At 37.2% G+C, this 26,680-nt stretch overlaps 1 protein-coding gene across 3 annotated transcripts in view; it reads right to left on the reverse strand.

The window, feature by feature from the left end:
* The window catches only part of PPME1 (protein phosphatase methylesterase 1), a 90,234-nt gene that overhangs the window by 47,083 nt on the left and 16,471 nt on the right, over window positions 1-26,680 (reverse strand). For all 3 annotated transcript variants that reach the window (XM_058687800.1, XM_058687801.1, XM_058687802.1), the window contains 2 exons: window positions 7,887-7,981; window positions 7,253-7,344 (listed from right to left, as the gene is read on the reverse strand). In XM_058687800.1, coding sequence (XP_058543783.1) covers window positions 7,253-7,344; window positions 7,887-7,981 — 187 coding nt within the window. The remainder of the gene's footprint in view (window positions 1-7,252; window positions 7,345-7,886; window positions 7,982-26,680) is intronic.

Raw genomic sequence — 26,680 nt, forward strand, 5'->3', positions numbered from 1 at the left:
GTTTATTTCTTGATTCTTTCTGCCAATACCACACTATTGATAGTTTTAGAGTATGTTTTCATATCTGAGAGGGCAAGTCCCTTCACACTTTTTCAAAATTATCTTGGTCATTATCAGGCATTTATTTTTCTGTGTGTCTTTTAGAGTTTGTTGATAAAGTCTCATGAAAAACCCAAGTGAGATTTTAACAAGTTTGTCAGAACATACAGGAACAGGATTCTGTGAAGTTTAATGTTTTCTCAATAAATATCTTATGCTATTTTTTTTTTTTAAGTAAGGCTTATTCCCAGATTTTATAGTTTTGTTGCTTTCATGAATAGGATCATTTTTCCTGTGATATTTCCCAACTTAGAAAAGGCAGATTTTAAGATACTGACCTTGTAAACTAAGGCTTAACTAGTTTTTCAGTTGATTTTCCTTGATATTCTAGAAAGACAATAATATTTGTAAGTAATGACAATTCTCATTCTTTTCAAGTCTTTAAAACTCATTTTTCTTCCTAGTTTTATTGTTTAGCCAGAACCTCCAGTATAATGTTGGAAAAATTACCTCTATCTTGTCCCTGACTTTAAAGGAAAGTGTCTAATATTTCACCACTAAGTATATTTATATAATTTTTTGGTATATAAATTCAATAAAGTTAAGGAAGTTATTCACTTATGGATAAAGAAGATGTGGTATATATACACAATGGAGTATTATTTGGCAATCAAAAAGAATGAAATCTTGCCATGTGCAACTACATGGATGCAACTAGAGGGTATCATGCTAAGCGAAATTAGTCAGAGAAAGACAAATATCATATGACTTCACTCATATGAGGACTTTAAGATGCAAAACAGATGAACATAAGGGAAGGGAAGCAAAAATAATATAAAAACAGGGAAGGGGACAAAACATAAGAGACTCTTAAATATGGAGAACAAACAGGGTTTACTGGAGGGGTTGTGGGAGGGGGTTGGGCTAAATGGGTAAGGGGCATTAAGGAATCTACTCTTGAAATCATTGTTGCACTATATGCTAACTAACTTGGATGTAAATTAAAAAAAATAAATTAAATTAAAAAACAAAAAAAGAAGTTATTCACTTATTCCCAGGTGCCAGAAGTTTGCAACCTAAGTGGGTATTGTATTTGATCAAGTCCTGTTTTGGGTATCAAGTTAAGTAAGAGATTAATTACACTGATAGATGTTCGTTGTTTTTTTTTTTTTTTTTTAATGTTTATTTATTTTGAAAGAGAAAGAGGAAGACAGAATGAGCGGGAGGGGCAAAGAGAGGGAGGGGGGGGGAGAGAGAGGGAGAGGGAGAGGGAGAGGGAGAGGGAGAGGGAGAGAATCCCAAGCAGGCTCCACACTGTCAGCACAGAGCCTGACGTGAGGCTCAATCTCACGAACTGACCATGACCTGAGCTGAAATCAAGAGTTGGACACTTAACTGACTGAGTCACCCAAGCACCCTTATACTGATAGATTTTCTAATCTATTTATTATTTTACTATACTACTGGATTCAATCTGCTGTTATTTAGGATTTTGCATCTATTTGATAATTGAAATTGAAACTGGCTCATAGTTTTCCTGCATTTTTGTGGCCTAGTTTTAGTATTAGATTGATGCTACATTCATAAATAAATTGGGCTGCTTAAAACAGTACCAGTCTAAGTAGTGTTTTTACATGGTGAAAAAAATTAATTGAACTTTCTCCTTTTGGGGAGAAATTAACATTTCACAAGATAGCAAATATTTAGAATTGTGTAATACAAGAATAGTCTTTTAACTAGTCTGCCTGCCTCCATTTGTGTCTCTGGCCCAATCCATTAGCTATAGTAGTATCTTGACTAACACCCTTCAATAACTTATTGCCTATAACTGTGACACTCAATTAGAAGTAGGTAGAGGTATATCAAAATACTCAACTTCCCAGAACTTCCCAGTCTGGATATGTTTGTGATTATTTCAAACTAAACATACTTTACATACCCCTTGCCAACTTTGACATCCTAAGATATACTTAATGTGGATATGGATGGGGGAAGTGTTTAAAAACAGGTATCTACTATTACCCTGAACTAAAGGATAAGGTGTACTTCCTGATACAAAAGGTCCTCCCATAATTTTTCCCCTGTGATCTTTAGGCACCTCTTTCCCTGCTCACTATCCTCATACTCTGTACTCAAGCTACTGATAATTTCCAAAACACACTTCATTGTTACAGTTTTCACTGCTTTTACATTTCCCTCTCCTTGGAATGCTTTCTTTATAATCCAACTTCTATTCAGTCTTCAAAATCTAGTTCAGATGTCTTCTCTCTTATGAAACCTTCCTTATAGTCCCCTCAATCATCACCAGAGTTAATAATTTCCTCCTCTGTTACTTTTGTATCTTGTACAGAGATGCTGTAAATTTGTCTAAAACTGAGTGCTTGAGTCAAACACTTTATCAAGAGGCTCACTCACATCTTTTATTTATTCTCACAATTTCCCTATTGACTTAGGTGTTATTATACACATTTACAGACTGAGAAACAAAAGCCTGACAGATTAAGTTGTTTTGAAATTCAAACCCCAATCTGTTTGAGATGAAAGCTGCTTAATTTTTTTGCTGTGTTATTTGTTTACATGTGCCATCTTCATTTTTCCTATCTTCCCCATTAGATTAAAACATCATATGAACAAGAGGATAGGATGTGTTTAATTCTCTACTGTATCCATACCACCTAACATTATGCCTGGTACAAAGCAGGGATTTAACAAGTTATTTCCTGATTGGTTGATCTTATTAAAGAGTGAACTCTCATATTTTTCTTTTTTTTAAAGTTTGAGAGAGAAAAAGAGCATGTGCGCATACACGAGTGAGGGAGGGGCACAGAGAGAGAGAGAGAGAGAGAGAGAGAGAGAGAGAGAGAGAGAGAGAGAGACTGAGAGAATCCCAAGTAGGCTCCACACTGTGAGCGTGGAGCCTGATGTGGGGCTCAATGTCATGAACTGTGAGATCATGACCTGAGCTGAAATAAAGAGTTGGACCCTCTAAACCACACACACCACTGACCCTGGCTTTCACCAAGCTAACCCTTACTTATTTTGTTTTTCTTATGAAGCTTATATGCACAAAAGAGCAGCATTAGAACATTTCTTATTGGGGCAGCTGGGTGGCTCGGTTGGTTAAGCATGCGACTTCAGCTCAGGTCATGATCTCACGACTTGTGGGTTCAAGCCCTGTGTTGGGCTCTGTGCTGCCAGCTCACAGCCTGAGCCTGAGCCTGAGCCTGATTTAGATTCTGTGTCTCCCTTTCTCTCTGCTCCTCCCCCACTCATGCTCTGTCTCTCAAAAAATAAATAAACATTAAAAAAAATTAGAATGTATTTGTTTTCTAGTGCCTTTGCCAACACTGAGAATTAGTTTTGGATAATATTAATTTGATCAAAAACAAATGATACCTCCTATGTTAATCATATCTGATTACTAGTGAGGATGAACTTTCTCCTGTTTGTTCTCCATGAATTGTTTCTTCATGTCCTTAGTGTCGCATATCCTGTGTTTGGGATTCTAACCATGTTATATAACTTCCTTATGTATCAGCCATATGTAAACGGCTTACTAACATTTGACAAAATCTTTAGGATAATTACATCTTTTCTTCTTTCTCAAACAGGATACAATGTACAAAATTTAACCTTTTCTTAATTGTTCAAGACTGATGTTAACTTACTCAAGGAATAACTATTGAGCAACAACTCCCAACACAGGTCCTGTATGCTGTCATATTAAGAGTGAATGAGGCACAGTTCTGTCAAGGATCTCATGATCTAGCATCCCAAATATCAATCACAGTTGTTCCCTGTCTTCTTTTGGTTGTTAATACACTCATCCTCCCGCTATGCTAGTGCCTTTTTGTTTCTATTTTACTACCTTATTTTACCAATTATCATCTGGGTGGATGTCTGAGGGAAATTCTGCTTCTCATGATTATAAGGTACTTGGGTCTGTTCCTGCTGTTTGACATGGCTGCCTACTGGATCATGTTCTAGTGTTTACGAAAATATGACCTCTGGAGTCAAGTCAGTTGCCACAGCACTAATGTTTACATAGCCATTCTTATTTTTAAAGCACTGTCACATATAAACTCATTTAGCAGGCTGGTACAGTCAAGAATAACAACAAAAAAGGGCAGGTAAATCTAGCCAGTAAAAGCCCAAGCCATTAAGTTGAGTAGTAGAGAATTTCCTTGATTATATAAATAAACCAGGTAAACAACTGGGGCATAATGACCTATCTATCAAAAACTTTCACAAAGTTTTGGAATGTTAATAGATGTTTTTAGAAAAAAAGAATTGAGGGGTGCCTGGGTGGCTCAGTCGGTTAAATGTCCAGACTCTTGATTTCAGTTCAGGTCATGATCTCACAGTTCATGAGATCAAGACCCATGTTGATCTGTACTGACAGCACAGAACCTGCTTGGGATTCTTTCCCTTTGCCCATCCTTCACTTGCTGCTCTGTCCCTTGCCTCTCTCGAAAGAAATAAATAAACATTAAAAAAAGAAGAAAAAAGGAACTGAGTGATAGAATACATTTAGAAGACAGTTGAAATGAAATAGATTAACTTAGAAGAACATGCCTAAGACTTTAGTAACGTACTGATATATAGTGAATTTCTGAGATAAGAGAACATTGTATGTAATATTTCTTAAACTCATTTAATCACAAAAACCCTATTTCATTAATATCTCATGGGATTTGTAATCTGTAGAATACACTTTGGTAAAAGAAGAACTAGAGTATCCTCTACAATAACAAGTATAACAACGTCAGCAGTTATTTATCAATCCCCTCCTCTATGCCAGGCACTTTCCATATTACTTGTTTCTACCTATGAGATAAAAATATTTATTATCGATATATGTCAACAAATCACTTATTAGAATATTTATACATGACTTTAAAATTTACAGTTTTCATATTCCATTATTTTTACATAATTTTCAAGGAAACCTTGAAATGTAAGACTATTTGGAGAATAAAAGTTTACATGGCTTGCTCAATGGTTTAAGTAGCTTCTTCAAGGATATATTACCAATACTGGCAAAACTGGGACTAGAAATCACATCTTCCAATTCCTACTTCATTTTTCCTTCCCTTAGTGTCAAAAGCAATAGCTGTTTTACAGGGAATCTGTTCTAGCCCTATGCAGATCCCTCATCTCTAAGGACTCTGAACTCTCAACTAGGTAACATTAGCTCTGATTTTATATTAGAGTCCTAGGGACTCTTGATATTAGCAGATCAAAAGTTCAAAGAATATAGTGAGACTACTATTGGCTTACATAGGTAATTCTCATCAAAATTTTATAAAATCTTGTGACCCACTATCTACTGTCCTTGGAATAAAGCTTTTCCTAACCAAACATTACTTTTTGCCAAATTTCTTACGAGGTAGAGCCTGGAGTCACTATCCCTAGCAAGTTTCAACTCCGTTGTATGAATGTGACACACCAATTAAGAGGGAGCTTCTTTCCCCTCTGCAGTCACACATTTCTTTCCTTCCATGTCTTGGTGTTAGCTGCCCAGTGACAGTGTACTAGAGGAGAGCCAGCCAAGTCATAGTACATGAGCAATTTCTGGTGGCTCTGACCACCAGAAGTACCGGGCAACCAGAGTACATTTACTACTACAGCTGCTACATTAGGAACAGGCGTGTGATGCTGTTACTTGTTCGTTCAAGAAACATTCCTTGAGCATACAATTATGTGCCAGGCATAAATAAGCCATGATCTAAACCTCCAAAAAAGCTATCTAGTTGAAGAATGTAAATGATCAAAGCAACGCTATTAAGGACTTGAAATGTGGGTAGTCCAAACTGAGATGTGTTATAAGTGCCTAAAATACACACTGATTTTCAAAGACAGTATAAAAAAATGAAGTGAAATATCTCAATAGTAATTTTTATATTGATTACCTGTTGAAATAATACTTTGGCTACAGTGAGTTAAATAAAATATATATTATTAAAAATAACTTCACCTCCTTCTTTTTAGCTATTTTATGTCCCTACTAGATTTTAAATTACATATGTGGCAAAAAAGATTACATCTATGGCTTGCATTATATTTCTATTAGACAACACAGGTGTAGGGAGATGAAAGAGCCTGGGACTTACGGGCAAATCAAACAGCTATGTCCTAAGGTAGGAGAAAGGAAGTAGCAAATAAGATAGGAATCAGATCATTTACTAATTTAGTAACAGATGAGTAAGTGCCTATGTTTTGAGAACTATTCCCAATAATCCTGCTGCCAGGAACAAAATGATATGTTCAGGGCCCTCCTAAACTCCATAGCCATCTAGATCCGTTACCTAGTACATCATTCCCACTTGCTCCCATTTTCTGTCCTTCAGACTCCCAGGTGGTAAGTAAAGAAATATGTACATCTGCTTGATATACACAAGAAAAGACGACAATTTCATTTTAGATGGAACGTTGCTAGTATTTTCCTCAGCAGTATCTCTCCTTGCATAGAGTTAAGCATATCAGAAAGATCTAGAACTGGTAGCATTCACACAGATATACATCCTCTACTCTGGACCAGGGTTTACTTCCCAATAGCTCACAAGTACCATTAAAATATAAAGATTATAAAAAAGAAGGAAGGGGCACCTGGGCCACTTAGTTGGCCATAATTCTTGATTTCAGATCAGGTCATGATCTCACAGTTCATGAGAGGGATTCTCTGTCTCCCTCTCTCTCTGCCCATCCCCTGCTCGCTCTCTCAAAATAAATAAACATAAAACATTTTTTTAAATAAAAATAAAAAAGGAAAATCTTCCAAATATTTATGGAACATCTCTATGTGTAAAGTACTACACTACACTCAATGAAGGAGACAAATAAAGGATAGACATTATATCTATCTAAAGTACCTGAGTAGATTATTTCTGCTTATCTATTACTTAAGTTATTTAGATACAGACCCCTACATATGATCAGGGACAAATTCCATCTCTCTTATCCTAATGCAATATATACACAACATTTTATAAAATATTTGAAGGATTCACGCACTAAGCTCATCCCAGTTAAGAACTTTAAAGAACAGGTGATCTTGGGCCTACCATAACAAATATTTTGAATCAACTCGCATCCCTAACCTTCTTATATCAAGCTATATGAGTGAGCACAGAATAAAGAGGTAAGTCAAATTCATCCAGAAGTAAACAATCGTTGTGATAACATCAAATATTACAATCAACTACTTACTTACCGTGAACACAGCCCAGGATAGGGCAGAATGGCCTCCTCCATGCAGAAGGAGTAGGACAGGACCCTCTGAACCACTCTTGTAAACTCGAAAAGTGTATGAATAGTTAAAGATAACATATCTAAGCATTTCCTCACTGAAGTTTTTGATTATTTTATCATAATACTGACTAGAAAACTCAGGCAGTACAATGCTCTATGCAAAGCTACAGACTTACAAACTTAAGAGACATTTAAATACAAGTTTCTGAAACACCAAACCTGTTTTTGAAGGATGGAGCCTGTATGACCACTTTTTCAATGAGCAAACAAAAGATTCCCTTTGCCCTAATGAGGACATAGTCCCTGGTTTCTAGATGCCAAACTGATTCAACTCACTTGATTCATGAAACCTTCCCCTGTGCCCTTAAGAGATACACCAGTTTTAGGAATTTAATTCTTCTTTCCCCACGCATTAGACAATTTTATCCATGTAAGATGTTGGTACAGACTTACAGGTTAAATTTCATGCTACACAAAGAACAGGTAGGGAACAAAAATGAAATAAACAGCAGGGAGAAAGAACATTTTAGAAATTCACATGTCTTCTTAGACAACATTATAAACTTGTTAAAGAATAAGTCATTTTGTAAAGGATATATCCTTGCCAGTTTCATTCTCTACTTCTACATCTTCCATGGACTCAAAGTACTGACTCCAAGAAACAGGGGAAAAGTCTCGTTTTCTTCCAGGGCTAAGGAAAAAAAGAGAGAGAGAGAGTTCAAGTATAGTTATGCATGAAAAGATAAAATCTTGATCAACAAATGCTAAATGTAAATCTGAAATGAAAACTGCAGGCAGGGGTATTTTCTCTCTTTTTTTTTTTTTAATTTTATTTTTTATTTTTTAAAATTTACATCCAAACTAGTTAGTATATAGTGAAGCAATGATTTCAGGAGTAGATTCCTTAACGCCCCTTACCCATTTAGCCCATCCCCCCTCCCACAATCCCTCCAGCAACCGTCAGTTTGTTCCCCGTATTTAACAGTCTCTTATGTTTTGTCCCCCTCCCTGTTTTTATATTATTTTTGTTTCCCTTCCCTTATGTTCATCTCTTTTGTCTCTTAAAGTCCTCATATGAGTGAAGTCATATGATTTTTGTCTTTCTCTGACTAATTTCACTTAGCATAATACCCTCCAGTTCCATCCACATAGTTGCAAATGGCAAGATTTCATTCTTGATTGCTGAGTAATACTCCATCGTATATATATACCACATCTTCTTTATCCATTCATCCATGATGGACATTTGGGCTCTTTCCATACTTTGGCTGTTGTTGATAGTGCTGCTATAAACATGGGCGTGCATGTGTCCCTTCGAAACAGCACACCTGTATCCCTTGGATAAATGTCTAGTAGTGCAATTTCTGGGTCGTAGGGTAGTTCTATTTTTAGTTTTTTGAGGAACCTCCATACTGTTTTCCAGAGTGGCTGCACCAGCTTGCATTGCCACCGACAATGCAAAAGAGATCCTCATTCTCCGCATCCTCACCGACATCTGTTGTTGCCTGACTTGTTAATGTTAGCCATTCTGACAGGTGTAAGGTGGTATCTCATTGTGGTTTTGATTTGTATTTCCCTGATGCTGAGAGATGTTGAGCATTTTTTCATATGTCGGTTGGCCATCTGGATGTCTTCCTTGGAGAAGTGTCTATTCATATCTTTTGCCCATTTCTCACTAGATTATTTGTTTTTTGGGTGTTGAGTTTGATAAGTTCTTTGTAGATTTTGGATACTAACTCTATATCTGATATGTCATTTGCAAATATCTTCTCCCATTCTGTCAGTTGCCTTTTAGTTTTGCGGATTGTTTCCTTCACTGTGCAGAAGCTTTTTATTTTGATGAGGTCCCAGCAGTTCATTTTTGCTTTTGTTTCCCTTGCACGTCCAGAGACGTGCTGAGTAAGAAGTTGCTGCGGCCAAGATCAACGAGGTCTTTGCCTGCTTTCTCCTTGAGGATTTTGATGGCTTCCTTTAGATTTAGGTCTAAATCTAGATTAGGTCTTAGATTTAGGTCTTTCATCTCTTTTGAGTTTATTTTTGTGTATGGTGTAAGAAAGTGGTCCAGGTTCATTCTTCTGCATGTCACTGTCCAGTTTTCCCAGCACCACTTGCTGAAAAGACTGTCTTTATTCCATTGGATATTCTTTCCTGCTTTGTCAAAGATTAGGTGCCCATACGTTTGTGAGTCCATTTCTGGGTTCTCTATTCTATTCCATTGATCTAAGTGTCTGTTCTTGTGCCAGTACCATACTGTCTTCATGATTATAGCTTTGTAGTATAGCTTGAAGTCTGGGATTGCGATGCCTCCTGCTTTGGTTTTCTTTTTCAAGATTGCTTTGGCTATTTGGGGTCTTTTCTGGTTCCATACAAATTTTACAATTCTTTGTTCTAGCTCTGTGAAGAATACCGGTGTTACTTTGATAGGGATTGTGTTGAATATGTAGATTGCTTTGGGTAGTATCAACATTTTAACAATATTTGTTCTTCCTATCCAGGAGCATGGAATCTCTTTCCATTTCTTTGGGTCTTCTTCAATTTCTTTCATAAGCTTTCTATAGTTTTCAGTGTGTAGATTTTTCACCTCTTTGGTTAGATTTATTCCTAGGTATTTTATGGTTTTTGGTGCAACTGTAAATGGGATCGATTCCTTGATTTCTCTTTCTGTTGTTGCTTCATTGTTGGTATATAGGAATGCAACTGATTTCTGTGCATTGATTTTATATCCTGCAATTTTGCTCAATTCATGAATCAATTCTAGCAGTTTTTTGGTGTAATCTTTTGGGTTTTCCATATAGAGTACCATGTCTTCTGCAAAGAGTGAAAGTTTGACTTCCTCCTGGCCGATTTGGATGCCTTTTATTTCTTTGTGTTGTCTGATTGCAGAGGCTAAGACTTCTAATACTATATTGAATAACAGTGGTGAGAGTGGACATCCCTGTCTTGTTCCTGACCTTAGGGGGAAAGCTCTCAGTTTTTCCCCATTGAGGATGATATTAGCATTGGGTCGTTCATATATGGCTTTTATGATCTCGAGGTATGCTCCTTCTATCCCTACTTTCTTGAGGGTTTTATGAAGAAAGGATGCTATAGTTTGTCAAATGCTTTCCCTACATCTATTGAGAGGATCATATGGTTCTTGTCCTTTCTTTTATTGATGTGATGAATCACGTTAATTGTTTTGCGGATATTGAACCAGCCCTGCATCCCAGGTATAAATCCCGAGGGGTATTTTCTCTTAAAGAATGAGGAGTTTTCATACAGAAACCATCACATTAAAAGTGTGTCTTAAAAAGTTCAAATATAGATTTAAGAGTAAAAACGTTAGGATTTTAGGAAGTTCATTAGCATATTTTAATCACAGATATAATCTGTGTACATATGTCAGAAAACCTGCTAATTCTCTTTCCTTGCTCTTTAAAAAATTTTTTTTTAATGTTATTTATTTTTGAGAGAGGGAGAGACAGAATGCAAGCAGGGGACAGACAGAGAGAGAGGAAGACACAGAATCCAAAGCAGGCTCCAGGCTCCAAGCTGTCAGCACAGAGCTTGATGTGGGACTCAAACCCATGAACTGAGATCATGACCTGAGCCAAAGTCAGATGCTTAACCAACCGAACTACCCAGGCGCCCTTCTCCTTGTTCTTAGTTATAGGCTCATGCCTATCCTCTCAAGTCACTCTAATATCATTCCTGCTATAATAATTTTTTAAAATTTGTATTTATTTTGAGATTGGGGGGGGGAGGAACAGAGATAGATGGGGAGAGCGAATTCTAAGCAGGCTCTCCACTGTCAGCACATAGCCCAATGTGGGGCTCAAACTCACGAACCCATGAGATCACAACCTGAGCTGAAATCAAAAGTCAGACATTTAACCAACTAAGCCACCCAGGCACACTCCTGCTATAATCATTTTTGATCACCATTCCTTGTTTATACCTTTAATCCCTCATATTATTTCATGTTGTTTTCATCATCTCCCAACTAATCAGTACACAACCTTCATAAAAGACAAACTGGCAATACCTTGAACTTCTAGGAATTTATCCAAAGTAATGGCATATCTATTAATGTAGCATTGTTTTCAATAGAGAAAAATCAGTAACAATTTAAGTATCCATCAACAGGTGATAGATTAAAATAAATTGTGGTACACAGAAATAATATAGTTATAAAAAGATGGAAGGAATTATATACTGATAACATTCTTTGTATATGGATGAGATACACTGTTAAGTATACAAACATGATGCGTTTTACCATTTGGGTAAAATGGGAAGTATGTGCATATATAATACCTCTGGAAGAATACTGATATAATACGGATATATTCTGGGAGGGGAACTATATCTGGAAGATGAGAGGGACAATTTTCAATGTATACCCCTTTTAATTTTTGAACCAGAAATTATTTTTAAAAATAAAATTATTTTAAAATAAAACAAAAATAACCAATAAATATCTATTTACAACCTGTATCTTCAACCTTGGATGAGACACAAGAAAGGAACCTTGAGACTTATCCTATTTCTACACCTATTCTTCTCAGTAATGGAGGGAATTCAGAATTCTATCAGCAACAAAACATTACCTCCTGCCAAGTATTTTCCTGTATATGCCATGGGGGCAAATGCAGAACAAAGTATAATACAAAACCCCTTTTAAAGACTTAAATTAGTACAAAAGCACTCTAGGTTGACTTTAATACTGTAATTACAATGGAGAAACTGCACAGTTAGGTATTCTTTCAACAGTCAAACATTTATTGAACATCTACACTCTTCTGGCATTGAACAGGTTCAATAACATTTACCAAAGGAACTTTTTTTTTTTTTTTTTTTTTTTTTTTTTAAACAAAGGCAGACTGCCACGTGCAGCGCCTTACTAGGATGTGTCTGGAGTCTTGAAAGCTTGACTACCCGACATTCTCCTACAAATGGACCTTGAGAGGGGCGCCTGGGTGGCACAGTCGGTTAAGCGTCCGACTTCAGCCAGGTCACGATCTCGCGGTCCGTGAGTTTGAGCCCCGCGTCAGGCTCTGGGCTGATGGCTCGGAGCCTGGAGCCTGTTTCCGATTCTGTGTCTCCCTCTCTCTGCACCTCCCCTGTTCATGCTCTGTCTCTCTCTGTCCCAAAAATAAATAAAAAACGTTGAAAAAAAAAATTAAAAAAAAAAAAAAAAAAACAAATGGACCTTGAGAGCTTGTTTAGAGGTTTTAGCAGGGGAGCGCGGCTACTTGTATACCCTTGACTGAAGAACGATCCTCCTCTATCGGGGAAGGTCGTCCTCTTCGGCCAAGTGCGCAGCTTCTGGAAGGATGCACATGAAGCGGTGAGGGAGGAAGGGGACACCTGCCTAGCCAGCCAGATCAGCTGAATTAATCCTGGCGATCAATGGGGTGACAGATGTCGCAGCCATATCACCCTCACATCCAGAAAAGGAACTTTTAAAAATACTGATGCTTGGGTTTCACTTCTAGAAACTGATTCAAATGGCTTGACGTGTGGCCTAGGCACTAATTTCTTTTTAATTTTAGAGAGTGGGAGAGAGAGAGCGCATACGGGGTAAGGGCAGTGGAAGAAGGAGAGAGAATCCCAAGTAGGCACCACACTCAGCGTAGAGCCTGAGGTGGGGCTCAATCTCTCGATCCTGGGATCATGACCTGAGCCGAAATCAAGAGTTGGGACACTCAACCGACTGAGCTAGCCAGGCGTCCCTGCACTGACAATTTTTTTTAAATTTTTTTTTTTTAACGTTTATTTATTTTTGAGACAGAGAGAGACACAGTATGAACGGGGGAGGGGCAGAGAGAGAGGGAGACACAGAATTGGAAGCAAGCTCCAGGCTCTGAGCCATCAGCCCAGAGCCCGACTCGGGGCTCGAACTCGCGGACGGCGAGATTGCGACCTGAGCTGAAGTCGGACGCCTAACCAACTGAGCCACCCAGGCGCCCCATGCACTGACAATTTTTAAAGATTCCCAAGTTGAGAGAGTTGAGATGCCCAAGTTGAGAGAGTTGAAGAATAAAAAGGTAGAGTAAATGATCTGGAATGAGAGAAGAGTTCAAATTCCTCACAGTTCCTACCATTTTCCAGTATTTCCCTGCAAATCTCTAAAAATTAGAGTATGTATTTGGGGAAATTCAAATTACCTAAACTCTTTCTGCATTGGATTATAGTGACTGAATAAAATAAAATGTCTTTCAAAAGAATCTAATACATCTGAGATTTAGTAGTTGCTCAGAAAACGGATAAAATCCTAACTTCTGATAGAAAAACTGCCTCTGTAGAAGTAATTTCCAATTTCAGCATTGACTTATTTTTTCTGGTTTGCTAGTTGTACTTGAATTCCTACTGGAAAACTAAAAGTAGAACTCTTAATTCTACTGACTCACCCATCACTCACAAATCCACCTACATATATACTAATTTGAGTATAACAACCACACATGGTATGTCAAACATGTTATAATTGATTTTAAGGATCTATGCATGGATTTTTGATGTCTGGACTCAGGGCATCATCACAGTAATAGTATCTAACATTTACTGTGCCACAACAGTGAGTCACTCTGCCAAGTAATTTATAGGCATGATTCCATTTAATCCTCACAAAACTTCAAGTTATTTTTATCCCCATTTCACAGATGACAGATTTAGAGATATAAAGTCACTTGACCAAGGTTATACAACTAACTACTAAATGGCAGTGACAGGATTCAAATCCAGTTCCATCACTCTTAAAAGTCTCTGCTCTTTACCCCAATGCTATATTAATTCTCAGATCCTTTCTTTTCTCTCTCACTCTTTCATTTATGCTTCTGAAAAGTAATAAGGCTTTAGAGTACGTTATCAGTAGTTTCCTTTTCAGGGTCTTTGCCAAAGGCCACAGAAACTTTCCAAGTTGGCCAGGCACCAGAGAAGATTACCCGTTAAGGAGAAATTACTTTGTATAAATAGAAATTATTCCTAGGAGGACACCTTCCACTTCTAATTCCCTTCATTAAAAAAAATAATAAAGTTCTAAGGACTACCCAATTTATACCAACATATGAGTAATTCCCATCTGGTTAAAGAGCCAATAATCTATACCTCCAAAGGTTGTTCCTACTCCCACAGAGACTTTCCGGGCATACTCTTTTGAACATTTGAACACATAATTGTTTATATACTCTACGAGTTCAGGTAATTTTGCAACCAATGTTAGACATGAAGTAGACAGCAAGATCTCACATCAATCTTTATATTCCAGTCAGAAAGAATACTCTATTTTAATGATGTAGTTTTGGTTTATAAAAATAGTTTGTGGCACAAAAACAGACACCCAGATCAATAGAACAGAATAGAGAACCCAGAAATGGACCCACAAACATATGGCCAACTAAGCAGGAAAGAATATCCAAAGCAGGAAAGAATAAAGACAGTCTCTTCAGCAAATGGTGCTGGGAAAACTGGACAGCAATATGCAGAAAAATGAACCACTCTGGAAAACAGTATGGAGGTTCCTCAAAAAATTAAAAATAGAACTACCCTATGACCCAGCAATTGCACTACTAGGTATTTATCCAAGGTATATAGGTATGCTGTTTCGAAGGGGCACATGCACCCCAATGTTTATAGCAGCACTATCAACAATAGCCAAAGTATGGAAAGAGCCCAAATGTCCATTGATGGATGAATGGATACAGAAGATGTGGTATACATATACAATGGAGTATTACTTGGCAATCAAAAAGAATGAAATCTTGCCATTTGCAACTATGTGGATGGAACTAGGGTATTATGCTAAGTGAAATCAGTCAGAGAAAAACAAATATCATATGACTTCACTCACATAGAACTTTAAGATATAAAACAGATGAACATAAGGGAAGGGAAGCAAAAATAATACAAAAACAGGGAGGGGGACAAAACAGAAGAGACTCTTAAATATAAAGAACAAACGAAGGGTTGCTGGAGAGGTTGAGGGAGGGAGGGATGGGCTAAATGGGTAAGGGGCATTAAATAATCTACTCCTGAAATCATTGTTGCACTATGTTAACTAACTTGGATGTAAACTAAAAAATAAATGAATAGGGGCGCCTGGGTGGCTCAGTCGGTTGAGCGCCAACTTCGGCTCAGGTCACGATCTCGCGGTCCGTGAGTTCGAGCCCCGCATCGGGTCCCTGTGCTGACAGCTCAGAGCCCGGAGCCTGTTTCAATTCTGTGTCTCCCTCTCTCTGACCCTCCCCCATTCATGCTCTGTTTCTCTCTGTCTCAAAAATAAATAAACGTTAAAAAAAAAAAATAAAAAAATAAATGAATAGTTTGCTTTTTATGCTTTTAAGCCTACCTATCTTATAGTCATTACAGCCTGTATAGGCTCTTTTTAGCTATAATTTTTAAAATAAATTAATTACTTTCTTTCCCCAAGAAGTCATAATGGAAGAATTTTGAAGTAATGAAAATAACTTAAAAAAGTATAACGAGGTTAATTTATACTTTGAAAATGAGGTTTTATTCACCAAAATCTAGTATATGTATTATGCCGGAACTGAGGTGGCGTGATGGGCAATACTGGGATAATTATAAAACTAGTGACACAATCCCTCTGCTCTCAAGAAACTAATGTTAACTACATAAATATCTAACATAAGGTAGAGTTAAATGCCCTAAGAGATATAGCTAAAGGAGGGAATAAAGATTACTTTAAAAAAAAAAAAAAAGATTACTTTTAGCTTAGGAAATAAAAAGAGGTTTCAAAGAAAAAGTAACATTTAAGCTATTAAGTCATTGAAGGACAGACAGAATTTGGACTGATGGAAATAGGGAAGGGTATGGAAGACAACTCCGGCAGAGAGAAGGGCACCAATAAGAACCCAGTATGGTGTCTGCCTGTCATAGTGAGCACTGATAAAAGACAAAATAAAATAGTTAACTGCAACAAGGTGGAAATAAGTAAAACAGTTTTGAAAAACTAAAAGAAACTGATACAACTAAAAGCAGATCATGGAAAAATAATGACATTAGATGCAATATAGTGGGGAATTTATTTCTTTTTCTGTTATTTGTGTGTTGGGGTTGGTCCCAAAAGCCTGATAGAGTTTCAGTGGTTCAGATTAAAGTATTTTAGAAAGATCAATGTGGTGAAAGGTACAAGATGAATTTGATTCCGGAAAAAAAAAAAAAAACGTTGCTGCAATAATCTGGTTAGAAGATGGGAGTCTAGACTGGCAATGGAATTAAAAAGGAGGGAAACATAGACTTTTCAAAAAAGCAATCAACAAATCTCAGGAATGTTCAAGATATGGAAAATGACTGATAATAGAACCCAAGTCAATTCTGAAGTTTTGAACTAACAGAGATGAATTATTAAGTCCAACAATTGGTAAATAAAAACCTACACTGGGAGGTAAATGTCCACAGAATTTTTTTATGTCAGAATAAAGTTTATTTCAAACCAACATAATAAATGTATAATTTCCTTCCAAGTCTTGTTACCGGAGGAAAGAGTTTGGCAGACACGGAACAAAATGGTACAGTGGGAGACACAAAGGAAATACAATTCCTGCCTAAATCATGTGAATCAAATGTGCTTTTAGACCCTTTGCTATTGTCACAGACTCCATTCAGAAGCTTTATAAACCCTCATTCCAGAAACCAGTGCACATACATATATTCTGCACACAACTGCACTGGCTTCAAGAAGCTCATGTATGAATCCTAAATAAGATCTCTGGGCCTATACTTTGACCATAGCAACCTATTTCTGGCAGAAAGACAAAAAATTTAAAAAGGAAGAAAATTATGAGGAAATACCACATTCTTTTTTCTTTTTTACATGTTTATTTCTTCTTAAGAGAGAGACAGAGTGTGAGGGGAGAAGAGCAGAGAGAGAGGGAGACACAGAAAGCAAAGCAGGTTCCAGGCTCTGAGCTGTCAGCACAGAGCCTGACACAGGACTAGAACTCATGGACCATGAGATCATGACCTGCGCCAAAGTTGAATGCTTAACTGACTGAGCCAGCCACCCAGGTGCCCGAAGTGATACTACATTCTTAATACTTCCTAAACCTAAATAAGTTTTCCATTTGCTACACACTAAAAGTTTGTTTTTATAACCCAGTTCTGCCTTTATTAATTGTGTGACCTTGGCCAAGTCATTTAATTTCTCTATGCCTGAGTTTCTTCATGTGAGATAGGGTTATAATGCCAATTTTATAGGGGTTGTAATGAGGATTAAAGTAGCCTTCTCCCTTGGTTACTCTCAAATTAGCCTGTTCTATTTTTATCATAGAACTAATCATTTCCTAAAATTAGTTTGTTCTTATATTTGTTAGATCACTCCACCTAATTTGCTACTAATGTGAGATCCAGGAGAGCAAGAACGTTCTCCCTTTGTTCACCAATGTACTCTTGGGGTCCGACACATTAATGAATATCTGTTGACAGTAAAAGATGAGCTAATGTGCATAAAGCACTTAGCTTGGTGCCTCAGGAAATTATTTATTATTATTATTATTATTATTATTACTATTATTATTATCATCATCACCATTGGGCTGAAGCTAATAAAGAGAAGCCTCCTTCCTGAATTCTGATAAGGTTTCCAGTAAAGGGAAATGGAATACTGTGGTACAAGCATGAGAGTAGACATATAGATAGATTAAACAGAACTGAGAGTCCAGAAATAAACTCTAACACTTACAGTCCATAGATTTTCAACAAAGGACCAAGACAATTCACTGGGGAAAAAACAGTCTTGCCAATAAATGGTGTTAGGACAATTGGATAGTCATATATCAATGAATCTGAATGCCTCCCTTACAACTACACACATAATTAAATCACAGAGGATCATAAACCTAAATGTAAGAGCAAAAAACCTGCTAGGTCAATCCAGGGCACAGCTGGGATGGTCCATTTCAAGTGGCACCCACAGCCAAGGAGGGCTCAACTTGAAGGTGGAAGGCCCTCACCTACTTTGTAGCACTCCCTGGCGTGGGAGTGAGCATGCTGAACATCTGGAAGTCAAATCATGGAGAGCACTCGAGGCCTGAGTTCCATGCCTACCCCCATCTCTTCATCAGGTCTAAGCCCTTTCCCTGGGGAGATGTTAATCATATTCTACTCCATAATGCTCATGCAAAACTACTTCCAACCAGCTATGAGGATGAATAGAGAGAACCTGGATCACTACCCAGTGGGGACCACATTACTGGTTTGGACGATGACTCTGCACATGGACCAGAAAAGTACATGGTATCTTAAGCTCACCTTCCTTCTTTGTATCAGTGATGACCAATATATAGATCTTCCATCCCTTTGCTTACAGCAGGATAGCTTAAATAGATTGGTCCGTGAGGAGGAAAAACCCCACTATACACAGTTTTTACGTTTTGGCTGTGTACTGATTATTTAAGTTTAAATTTCATTTGTAGTAATTGTAAGCTTTGTGACCACTAGCAAATCCATCTCTGCCTAAATCTCAAGTGTAAGGTTTGAAAAACAGTAACAAGTAGGCACAAAAATACTTCATAAATGTTAGTTACTGCAGAAATGTTGTTCACAGCTAAGCCACATGGTATACGGATTATACTTTCTTTCTTGTGTGACTTCTTATTTTTTCCAGAATGATTGCCTTTTATTTTGTTTGCTTATTTTTTAAATGAAATTATCATTAATTGTTTCATAAGAGCTTTTTATAAGCAAAAAATATTAGTGGACATTTCACAAAACAGGAAACACAAATAGCCCATAAATATTACAAAAGGGTTCCCAATTTTGTTCATGGAGACATGAAGTTTTATTATGTTTATTTTTTAGAGACATGAAATTTTAAATCAGAGTTAGGTATAATTTCACACCCATTATGTTGACAAAATACAAAGCCAGACAACACTAGGTGTTGGAGAGGATCTAAATCAGATGGAATTGCCGGTGGAAGTATAAATGGGAAAACTATTTGGAAAACAGTGAGTCACCACCTGGTAAAATTGAACAAGTACCCTTCACTCTAGTAGTTTCACTTCACAAGGAAACATCTGCACAGAGGTATTAAGATACATGTAAAAAGATGTTCATAGAAGCATTTCCATAAAGCCAAAGAATAACAAGCAAACTAAGTCTATCACCAGAGGAATATATAAATTGAGATATATTCAGATAATTCAATATGGCACAGCAGTGGGAATGGATATGCTAGAATTATATACAGTAACATGGATGAATTTCAGAAATACATTTAGAGGAAGAAATAAGCATAGAATAAATGCAGTCCATTAATAACAAAGTTCAAGAACAGGCAAAACTAATTATCTTTTTTATGGATATATGCATAGGTGACAAAACTATTAAGAAAAGCAAGAGAATGTTAAACATACAATTCAAGATTGTGGGGAGTAGAGGTGCTTTTGGGGAGAGGCAAACAGGCTTTTAAAGGCTAACAATGTTCAATTTCATAAGCCAGGTGGTAGATACATGGGCATTTATTTTATTCTTCTCTGAACTGCACACGTATATTTTAAACCCTTCTGAATATTTCACTATTAAATTTTATTAATGAAAAAAAGCCTTTGATAAATCTGTAAAACTTCTCTTACTATAATAATGTTAAATAATCTATTAGATCCATTTTTTCTTTGCAAATTTCCGTTCTTGGCACCTACCATTCTCCTCCAAATAGGACTGTTTGCTCTCTGGATATGATGAATTGCTGTCATTTCACCATCATGCTGGGAATTCCTTTTGCCTTTTTCCTGTGCTGAATCCCTGATTCCCATATCCCATGTTTTTCTTGATGCATTCTCTTATTTTGATGGAACACATCCTCTGTTAGCTTCTTGAGAAAGGGAGATAAATTTTGAAACTCTGCATGCCAGAAAATGCTATTATCCCATTTTCATACTTGACTAACAGTTTTCCTAGGTATAGAAATTTTATGTCAGGGACTGTTTCCATCAATGGTAATTAGGAATGTTGATAGAGCAAACTTCAGAAGTGTTGACTAAAATTGTACGTATGTGTGTTCTAGGAATAAACCTAACCAAAGATGTAAAAGATCTGTCTGCATGCTGAAAATTATAGAAAGCTTATCAAGGAAAAGAAAGCTTATCAAGGACAAAAAGAAAAAAAAAAAAAGAAAAAAAAGAAAAAAATTCCAAGCTCATGGATAGGAAGAATAAATATTGTTAAAATGTCAATACTACCCAAAGCAATCTACACATTCAATGCAATCCCAATCAAAATTGCACCAGTATTCTTCTTGAAGCTAGAACAAACAATCCTAAAATTTGCATGGAACCACAAAAGACCCCGAATAGCCAAAGTAATATTGAAGAAGAAAACCAAAGTGGGAGGCATCACAATCCCAGACTTTAGCCTCTATCAGAAAGCTGTAATCATTAAGACAGTATGGTACTGGCACAAAAAAAAGACACATAGACCAATGGAGTAGAATAGAGAACCCAGAATTGGACCCAAAAATGTATGGCCAACGAATCTTTGACAAAGCAGGAAAGAGCATCCAATGGAAAAAAGGTGGTCTCTTTAGCAAATGGTGCTGGGAGAACTGGACAGCAACATGCAGAAGAATGAAACTAGACCACTTTCTTACACCATTCACAAAAATAAGCTCAAAATGGATAAATGACCTGAATGTGAGACAGGAAACCATCAAAACCGTAGAGGAGAAAGCAGGAAAAACCTCTTTGACCTCAGCTGCAGCAATTTCTTGCTTGACACATCTACAAAGGCAAAGGAACTAAAAGCAAAAATGAACTATTGAGACCTCATCAAGATTAAAAACTTCTGCACTGCAAAGGAAACAATCAACAGAACTAAAAGGCAACCAACGGAATGGGAAAAGATTTGCAAATGACATATCAGATGAAGGGTTAGTATCCAAAATCTATAAAGAATTCACCAAACAACACCTGGAAAACAAATAATCCAGTGACATGAATAGACACTTTTCCAAAGAAGACATCCAGATGGCCAACAGACACATGAAAAGATGCTCAATGTCACCATCATCAGGGAAATACAAATCAAAGCCACACTGAGATACCACCTCACACAGGTCAGAGTGACTAAAATGAACAAATCAGGAAACTACAGATGCTGGCGAGGATGTGGAGAAACGGGAACCCTCTTGCACTGCTGGTGGGAATGCACACTGGTGTAGCCACTCTGGAAAACAGTGTGGAGGTTCCTCAAAAAATTAAAAATAGATCTACCCTATGACCCAGCAATAGCACTGCTAGGAATTTACCCAAGGAATACAGGAGTGCTGATGCATTAGGGGCACTTGTATCCCAGTGTTTATAGCAGCACTTTCAACAATAGCCAAATTATGGAAAGAGCCTAAATGTCCACCAACTGATGAATGGATAAAGAAGAGGTGGTTTATATATACAATGGAATACTACTTGGCAATGAGAAAGAATGAAATCATGCCAGTTGTGGCAATGTGGATGGAACTGGAAGGTATTATACTGAGTGAGACAGATATCTTATGTTTTCACTCATACGTAGATCTTGAGAAACTTAACAGAACTCCATGGGGGAAGGGAATGGGAAAAAATAGTTACAGAGAGGGAAGGCTCTGTAACTTGAGGCAAACCACAAGAGACTCTTAAATACAGAGAACAAACTGAGGGTGGATGGGAGTGGGGCAAATAGGAGATGGGCATTGAGGAGGGCACTTGTTGGGATAAGCACTGGGTGTTGTATGTAAGCCAATTTTACAATAAATTATATTAAAAATAATAATACATAAAAAATACAATTAATTAGTTAATTAAAATGTGGGTTTTTTTAAATGTTTAGTTTTGAGAAAGAGGCCGACTGCAAGTGGGGGAGGGGCAGAGAGAGCAGGAGACACAGAATTGGAAGCAGGCTCCAGGCTGAGCTGCCAGCACAGAGCCTAACACGGGGTTCAAACTCACTAACTGTGAGATCATGACCTGAGCTGAAGTCGGATGCTTAACTCACTGAGCCACCCAGGCGCCCCTGGGTAGAATAGGCATTTTAACACTATTTTGTTCTTCCAATCTATGAGCATGGAATGTTTTTTCCATTTCTTTGTGTCATCTTCAATTTCTCTCATAAGTGTTCTACAGTTTCTAGAGTACAGATCTTTTACCACTTTGGTTAGGTTTATTCCTAGGTATCTTACGGTTTTTGGTGCAACCACAAATGGGATTGATTCCTTGATTTCATTCTGCTGCTTCATTATTGGAGTATAGATATACAAAAGATTTCTGTAAACTGATTTTGTATCCTGTGACTTTGCTGAATTCATCCATCAGTTGTAGCAATTTTTTGGTGGAGTATTTTCTACATAGAGTATCATGTCATCTGCAAATAGTGAAAGTGTGACTTCTTCCTTGTCAATTTGGGTGCCTTTTATTTTTTTGTTGCCTGATTTCAGAGACTAGGACTTCCAGTACTATGTTAAATAACAATGGTGAGCCTGGACATCCCTTGTCTTGTTCCTGACCATAGAGGAAAAGGTCTCAGTTTTTCCCCATTGAGGATATTAGCTGTGGGTCTTTTGTAAATGGCTTCTATGATGAGGTATGTTCTCTCTAAACCTACTTTGTTGACAGTTTTTATCAGGAATGGACATATTTTGTCAAACACTTTTTCATATAGTTCTTACCCTTTTTGTTAATGTGGTGTACACATTGATTTGCAAATACTGAACCACCCTTGCAGCCCAGGAATAAATCCCAGATGATCATGGTGAGTAATTCTTTCAACGTACTGTTGGATTAGATTTGCCAGTTATCTTGTTGGGAATTTTTGCATCCATGTTCATCAGGGATACTAGCCTGTGATTCTTCTTTTTAGTGGTTTTGGAATCAAAATAATGTTGGCCTCGTACAATGAGTTTGGAGGTTTTCTATTTCTATTTTTAGGAACAGTTTGAGAAGAATAGGTATTAGTCTTCAAATGTTTGGTAGAATTCCCCTAGGAAGCCATAAAAGACCCCGAATAGCCAAAGCAATCTTGAAAAAGAGAAGCAAAGCAGGAGGCATCACAATCCTGGACTTCAAGCTGTAATCATCAGGACGGCATGGTACTGGCACAAAAACAGACACACAGATCAAAGGGACAGAACAGAAAACCCAGAAATGGGCCCACAACCATATGATTAATCTTCAACAAAACAGGAAAGACTATCCGATGGAAAAAAGACAGTCTCTTCAACTAATGGTGCTGTGAAAACTGGACAGCAACATGCAGAAGAATGAAACTGGACCACTTTCTTACACCATACACAAAAATAAATGAAAAAATGGATGAAAGACCTAAATGTGAGACAGGAAACCATCAAAATCCTAGAAGAAAACACAGGCAGAAACCTCTCTGACATCGGCATAGCAACTTCTTACTAGATATTTCTCCTAAGGCAAGTCAAAGAAAAACAAAAATGAACTATTGGGACTTCATCAAGATAAAAAGCTTCTGCACAAAGAAAATAAAAAACTAAAAGGCAACCAATGGAATGGGAGAAGAGATTTGTAAATGACATATCTGATAAAGAGTTAGTATCCAAAATCTATAAAGAACTTATCAGACTCAATACCCAAAAAACAAATAACGCAGTTAAGAAATGGCCAGAAGACATGAATAGACATTTTTCCAAAGAAGACATACAGATGGCTAACACACACATGTAAAAGATGCTCAACATCACTCATCATCACAGAAATACAAATCAAAACTACAATGAGATATCACCTCACACCTGTCAGAATGGCTAAAATTAACAACACAGAAAACAAAAGATACTGGTGAGGATGCAAAGAAGGGGGAACCCTCTTACGCTGTTGGTGGGAATGTAAACTGGTGCAGCCACTCTGGAAAACAGTATGGAGGTTCCTCAAATAGTTAAAAATAAAACTACCTTATGACCCAGCAATTGCACTACTAGGTATTTGCCCAAAGGATGCAAAAATACTGATCTGAAGGGGCACATGCACCCTGATGTTTACAGCAGCATTATCAACAACAGCCAAATTATGGAACGAGCCCAAATGTCCACTGACCGATGAATGGATAAAAATGTACACACACACACACACACACACACACACACACACACACAATGGAATATTACTCAGCCATCAAAAAGAATGAAATCTTACCATTTGTAACACTGTGGATAGAGCTAGAGTGTATTATGTATGCTAAGTGAAACAAGTCAGAGAAAGACAAATACCATATGATTTGATTCATATGTGAAATTTAAGAAACAAAACAGATGAACATAGGGAAGGGGGGGCAGAGAGAAAGAGGTAGGCAAACCATAAGAGACTCTTAACTATAGAGAACAAAAACTGAGGGTTGATGGAAGGGAGGAGGGCAGAGGATGGGCTAAATTGGTGATGGGTATTATGGAGGGCACTTGTGATGAGCACTGTGTTATATGTAAGTGATGAATCACTACACTCTACTCCTGAAACCAATATTATTCTATATGTTACTAACTAGAATGTAATTAAAAACTTGAAACAAACAAAATAGAAGGCAGAAGAAAGAAAAAAAACCCTTCTCTGATGAAGCTATAACCACAGACAGTTCTCAAATGGACTTGGGCTAAATTTATACCACTTATATATTCTAAGAAGTTTCAAGTTGAGAATTTAAAGTGGACCTAGGAGCGCCTGCGTGGCTCAGTCAGTTGAACATCCAACTCTTGATTTCGGTTCAGGTCATGGTCCCAGGGTCATGGGATTGAGACCCGCATCAGGCTCTGCGCTGAGAACATGAAGCCTACTTGGGATTCTCTCTCCCTCTCTGTCAGCTTCTTCCCTGCGTGCGTGTGAACTCTCTCTCAAAATAAATAAGCATTTAAAAAAGTTAAAAGAGACAAAGATATAGTAAGCAAATACTAGCCAAAGCAATTTTAGGTTATTCTTTCTCAAAATTTAAGGCATTTTTCCATCTTCTAAGTAAGGTACTACTGTTGAGATGTTTTTACTAAGAATCTTTTTATCCCCCATATTTCCAAATTTCAATCCTAAACTAGAATAAGGTATTTTCTAGAAGATTCCTTAAATTTTCTCTTCTTTTGAATTTATATATACTATACATATTTTCATTCCCAACATATTTCTTTTTCTCTGAAACCAGGTTCTCCCCCCTCCTTTTTTAAAAGAGCATTCTATTCTTGTTTCATAGATGCCATATCATCTCTTGTCTCTCTGACAAGTTTAAGCTTTTTTTTTTTTTGTTCTATACATTATTGTTTCATTTTCTCATTTTGTTTTGGTATCTATTTTTTGTGTTAGAAGTTTTTCCTGGATGTCTGGTGATTCTATGAGAGAGCAAGGCTTGCTGACTATTGAATATGACTGTTCAGTTAGCAAGTAGATTCCTAGAGCCTTTTAAGTAAGGGATTTTTCCTCCAAACATCAATATCTGCGTGTCTTTTTTTTTGGCCAGTCATTTCTCCAGAGAAAAATCCTCCAATCTCCTGCCTGGGAACATAAGACTAGCCATTAGCCTTCTGGAAAAAGATCTGAATAGTCTCTTTCATTCACTCATTCAACAAACATTCACTGCACACCTACAAGATACTGTTTTAGGCACCTGAAATATTTTGGTGAACAAAATAGACAAAACCCCCTACTCTGGTGGTGTTTACATTCCTGTGAAGGCAACGTAAGTAAAAATTTGTCAGGTAACAGTAAGTGTCATGGAGAAAAATCAAATCAGGAAGCGAGGAAAATGAATGCCAGGTTGGGAAAACTGTAGTTTTAAATCAGGTGGTTAGGGAAGGCACCTTTAACAAAGACCTAAAGGTGAGGGAGCAAGCCATGAGAGCATGTCTAGATGACAGAATGTATACCTTCACTACCTTCACTTAACCCCTATTTTCATCCTGTTGCTTTACTTTCGTGGCCATATGCTTAGCATCTCTGAGTCCAGAGACACCCTGGTTCAATTTCTATAGAAGTTAACCATCACACTGAGGGAAAGAAGAAGATTTTGGCGTTTAATGGTGCTTTGTACAGATTTTCAATCAATCCTCCTGTTTTAGCCCACTTTCAGAGGTACTTAGCACCTACAATTCCTGAGCCTTTATGGGTTTATGATATGGATTAGCTTGCACTTTCATTCTTCTACAGGTAGTTTTCAGTTTACTCTTCTCTGTTAGTTAATATTCAACTTGCTATCTTCCTAAATCTTGGTAGCCTATCTTCTATTTGTTCTTTGGTATTACTCCTTTTTCCAAATTACCCTATCATAATTTAATGGAGTTTGGTAAGAGAATAGAGGCAAACAAATGAATTTCTACAACTCTCTGGAGTAGCTATTCCTATTTCACAAATGAGAAAACTAAAACTGAGGGAGATTAAATAACTCATCCAAGACACAGAAAGTAGTGGGCTAGAATCTT

The sequence above is a fragment of the Neofelis nebulosa genome, chromosome 10, assembly GCF_028018385.1.
Source record: "Neofelis nebulosa isolate mNeoNeb1 chromosome 10, mNeoNeb1.pri, whole genome shotgun sequence".
Classification (NCBI taxonomy): domain Eukaryota; kingdom Metazoa; phylum Chordata; class Mammalia; order Carnivora; family Felidae; genus Neofelis; species Neofelis nebulosa.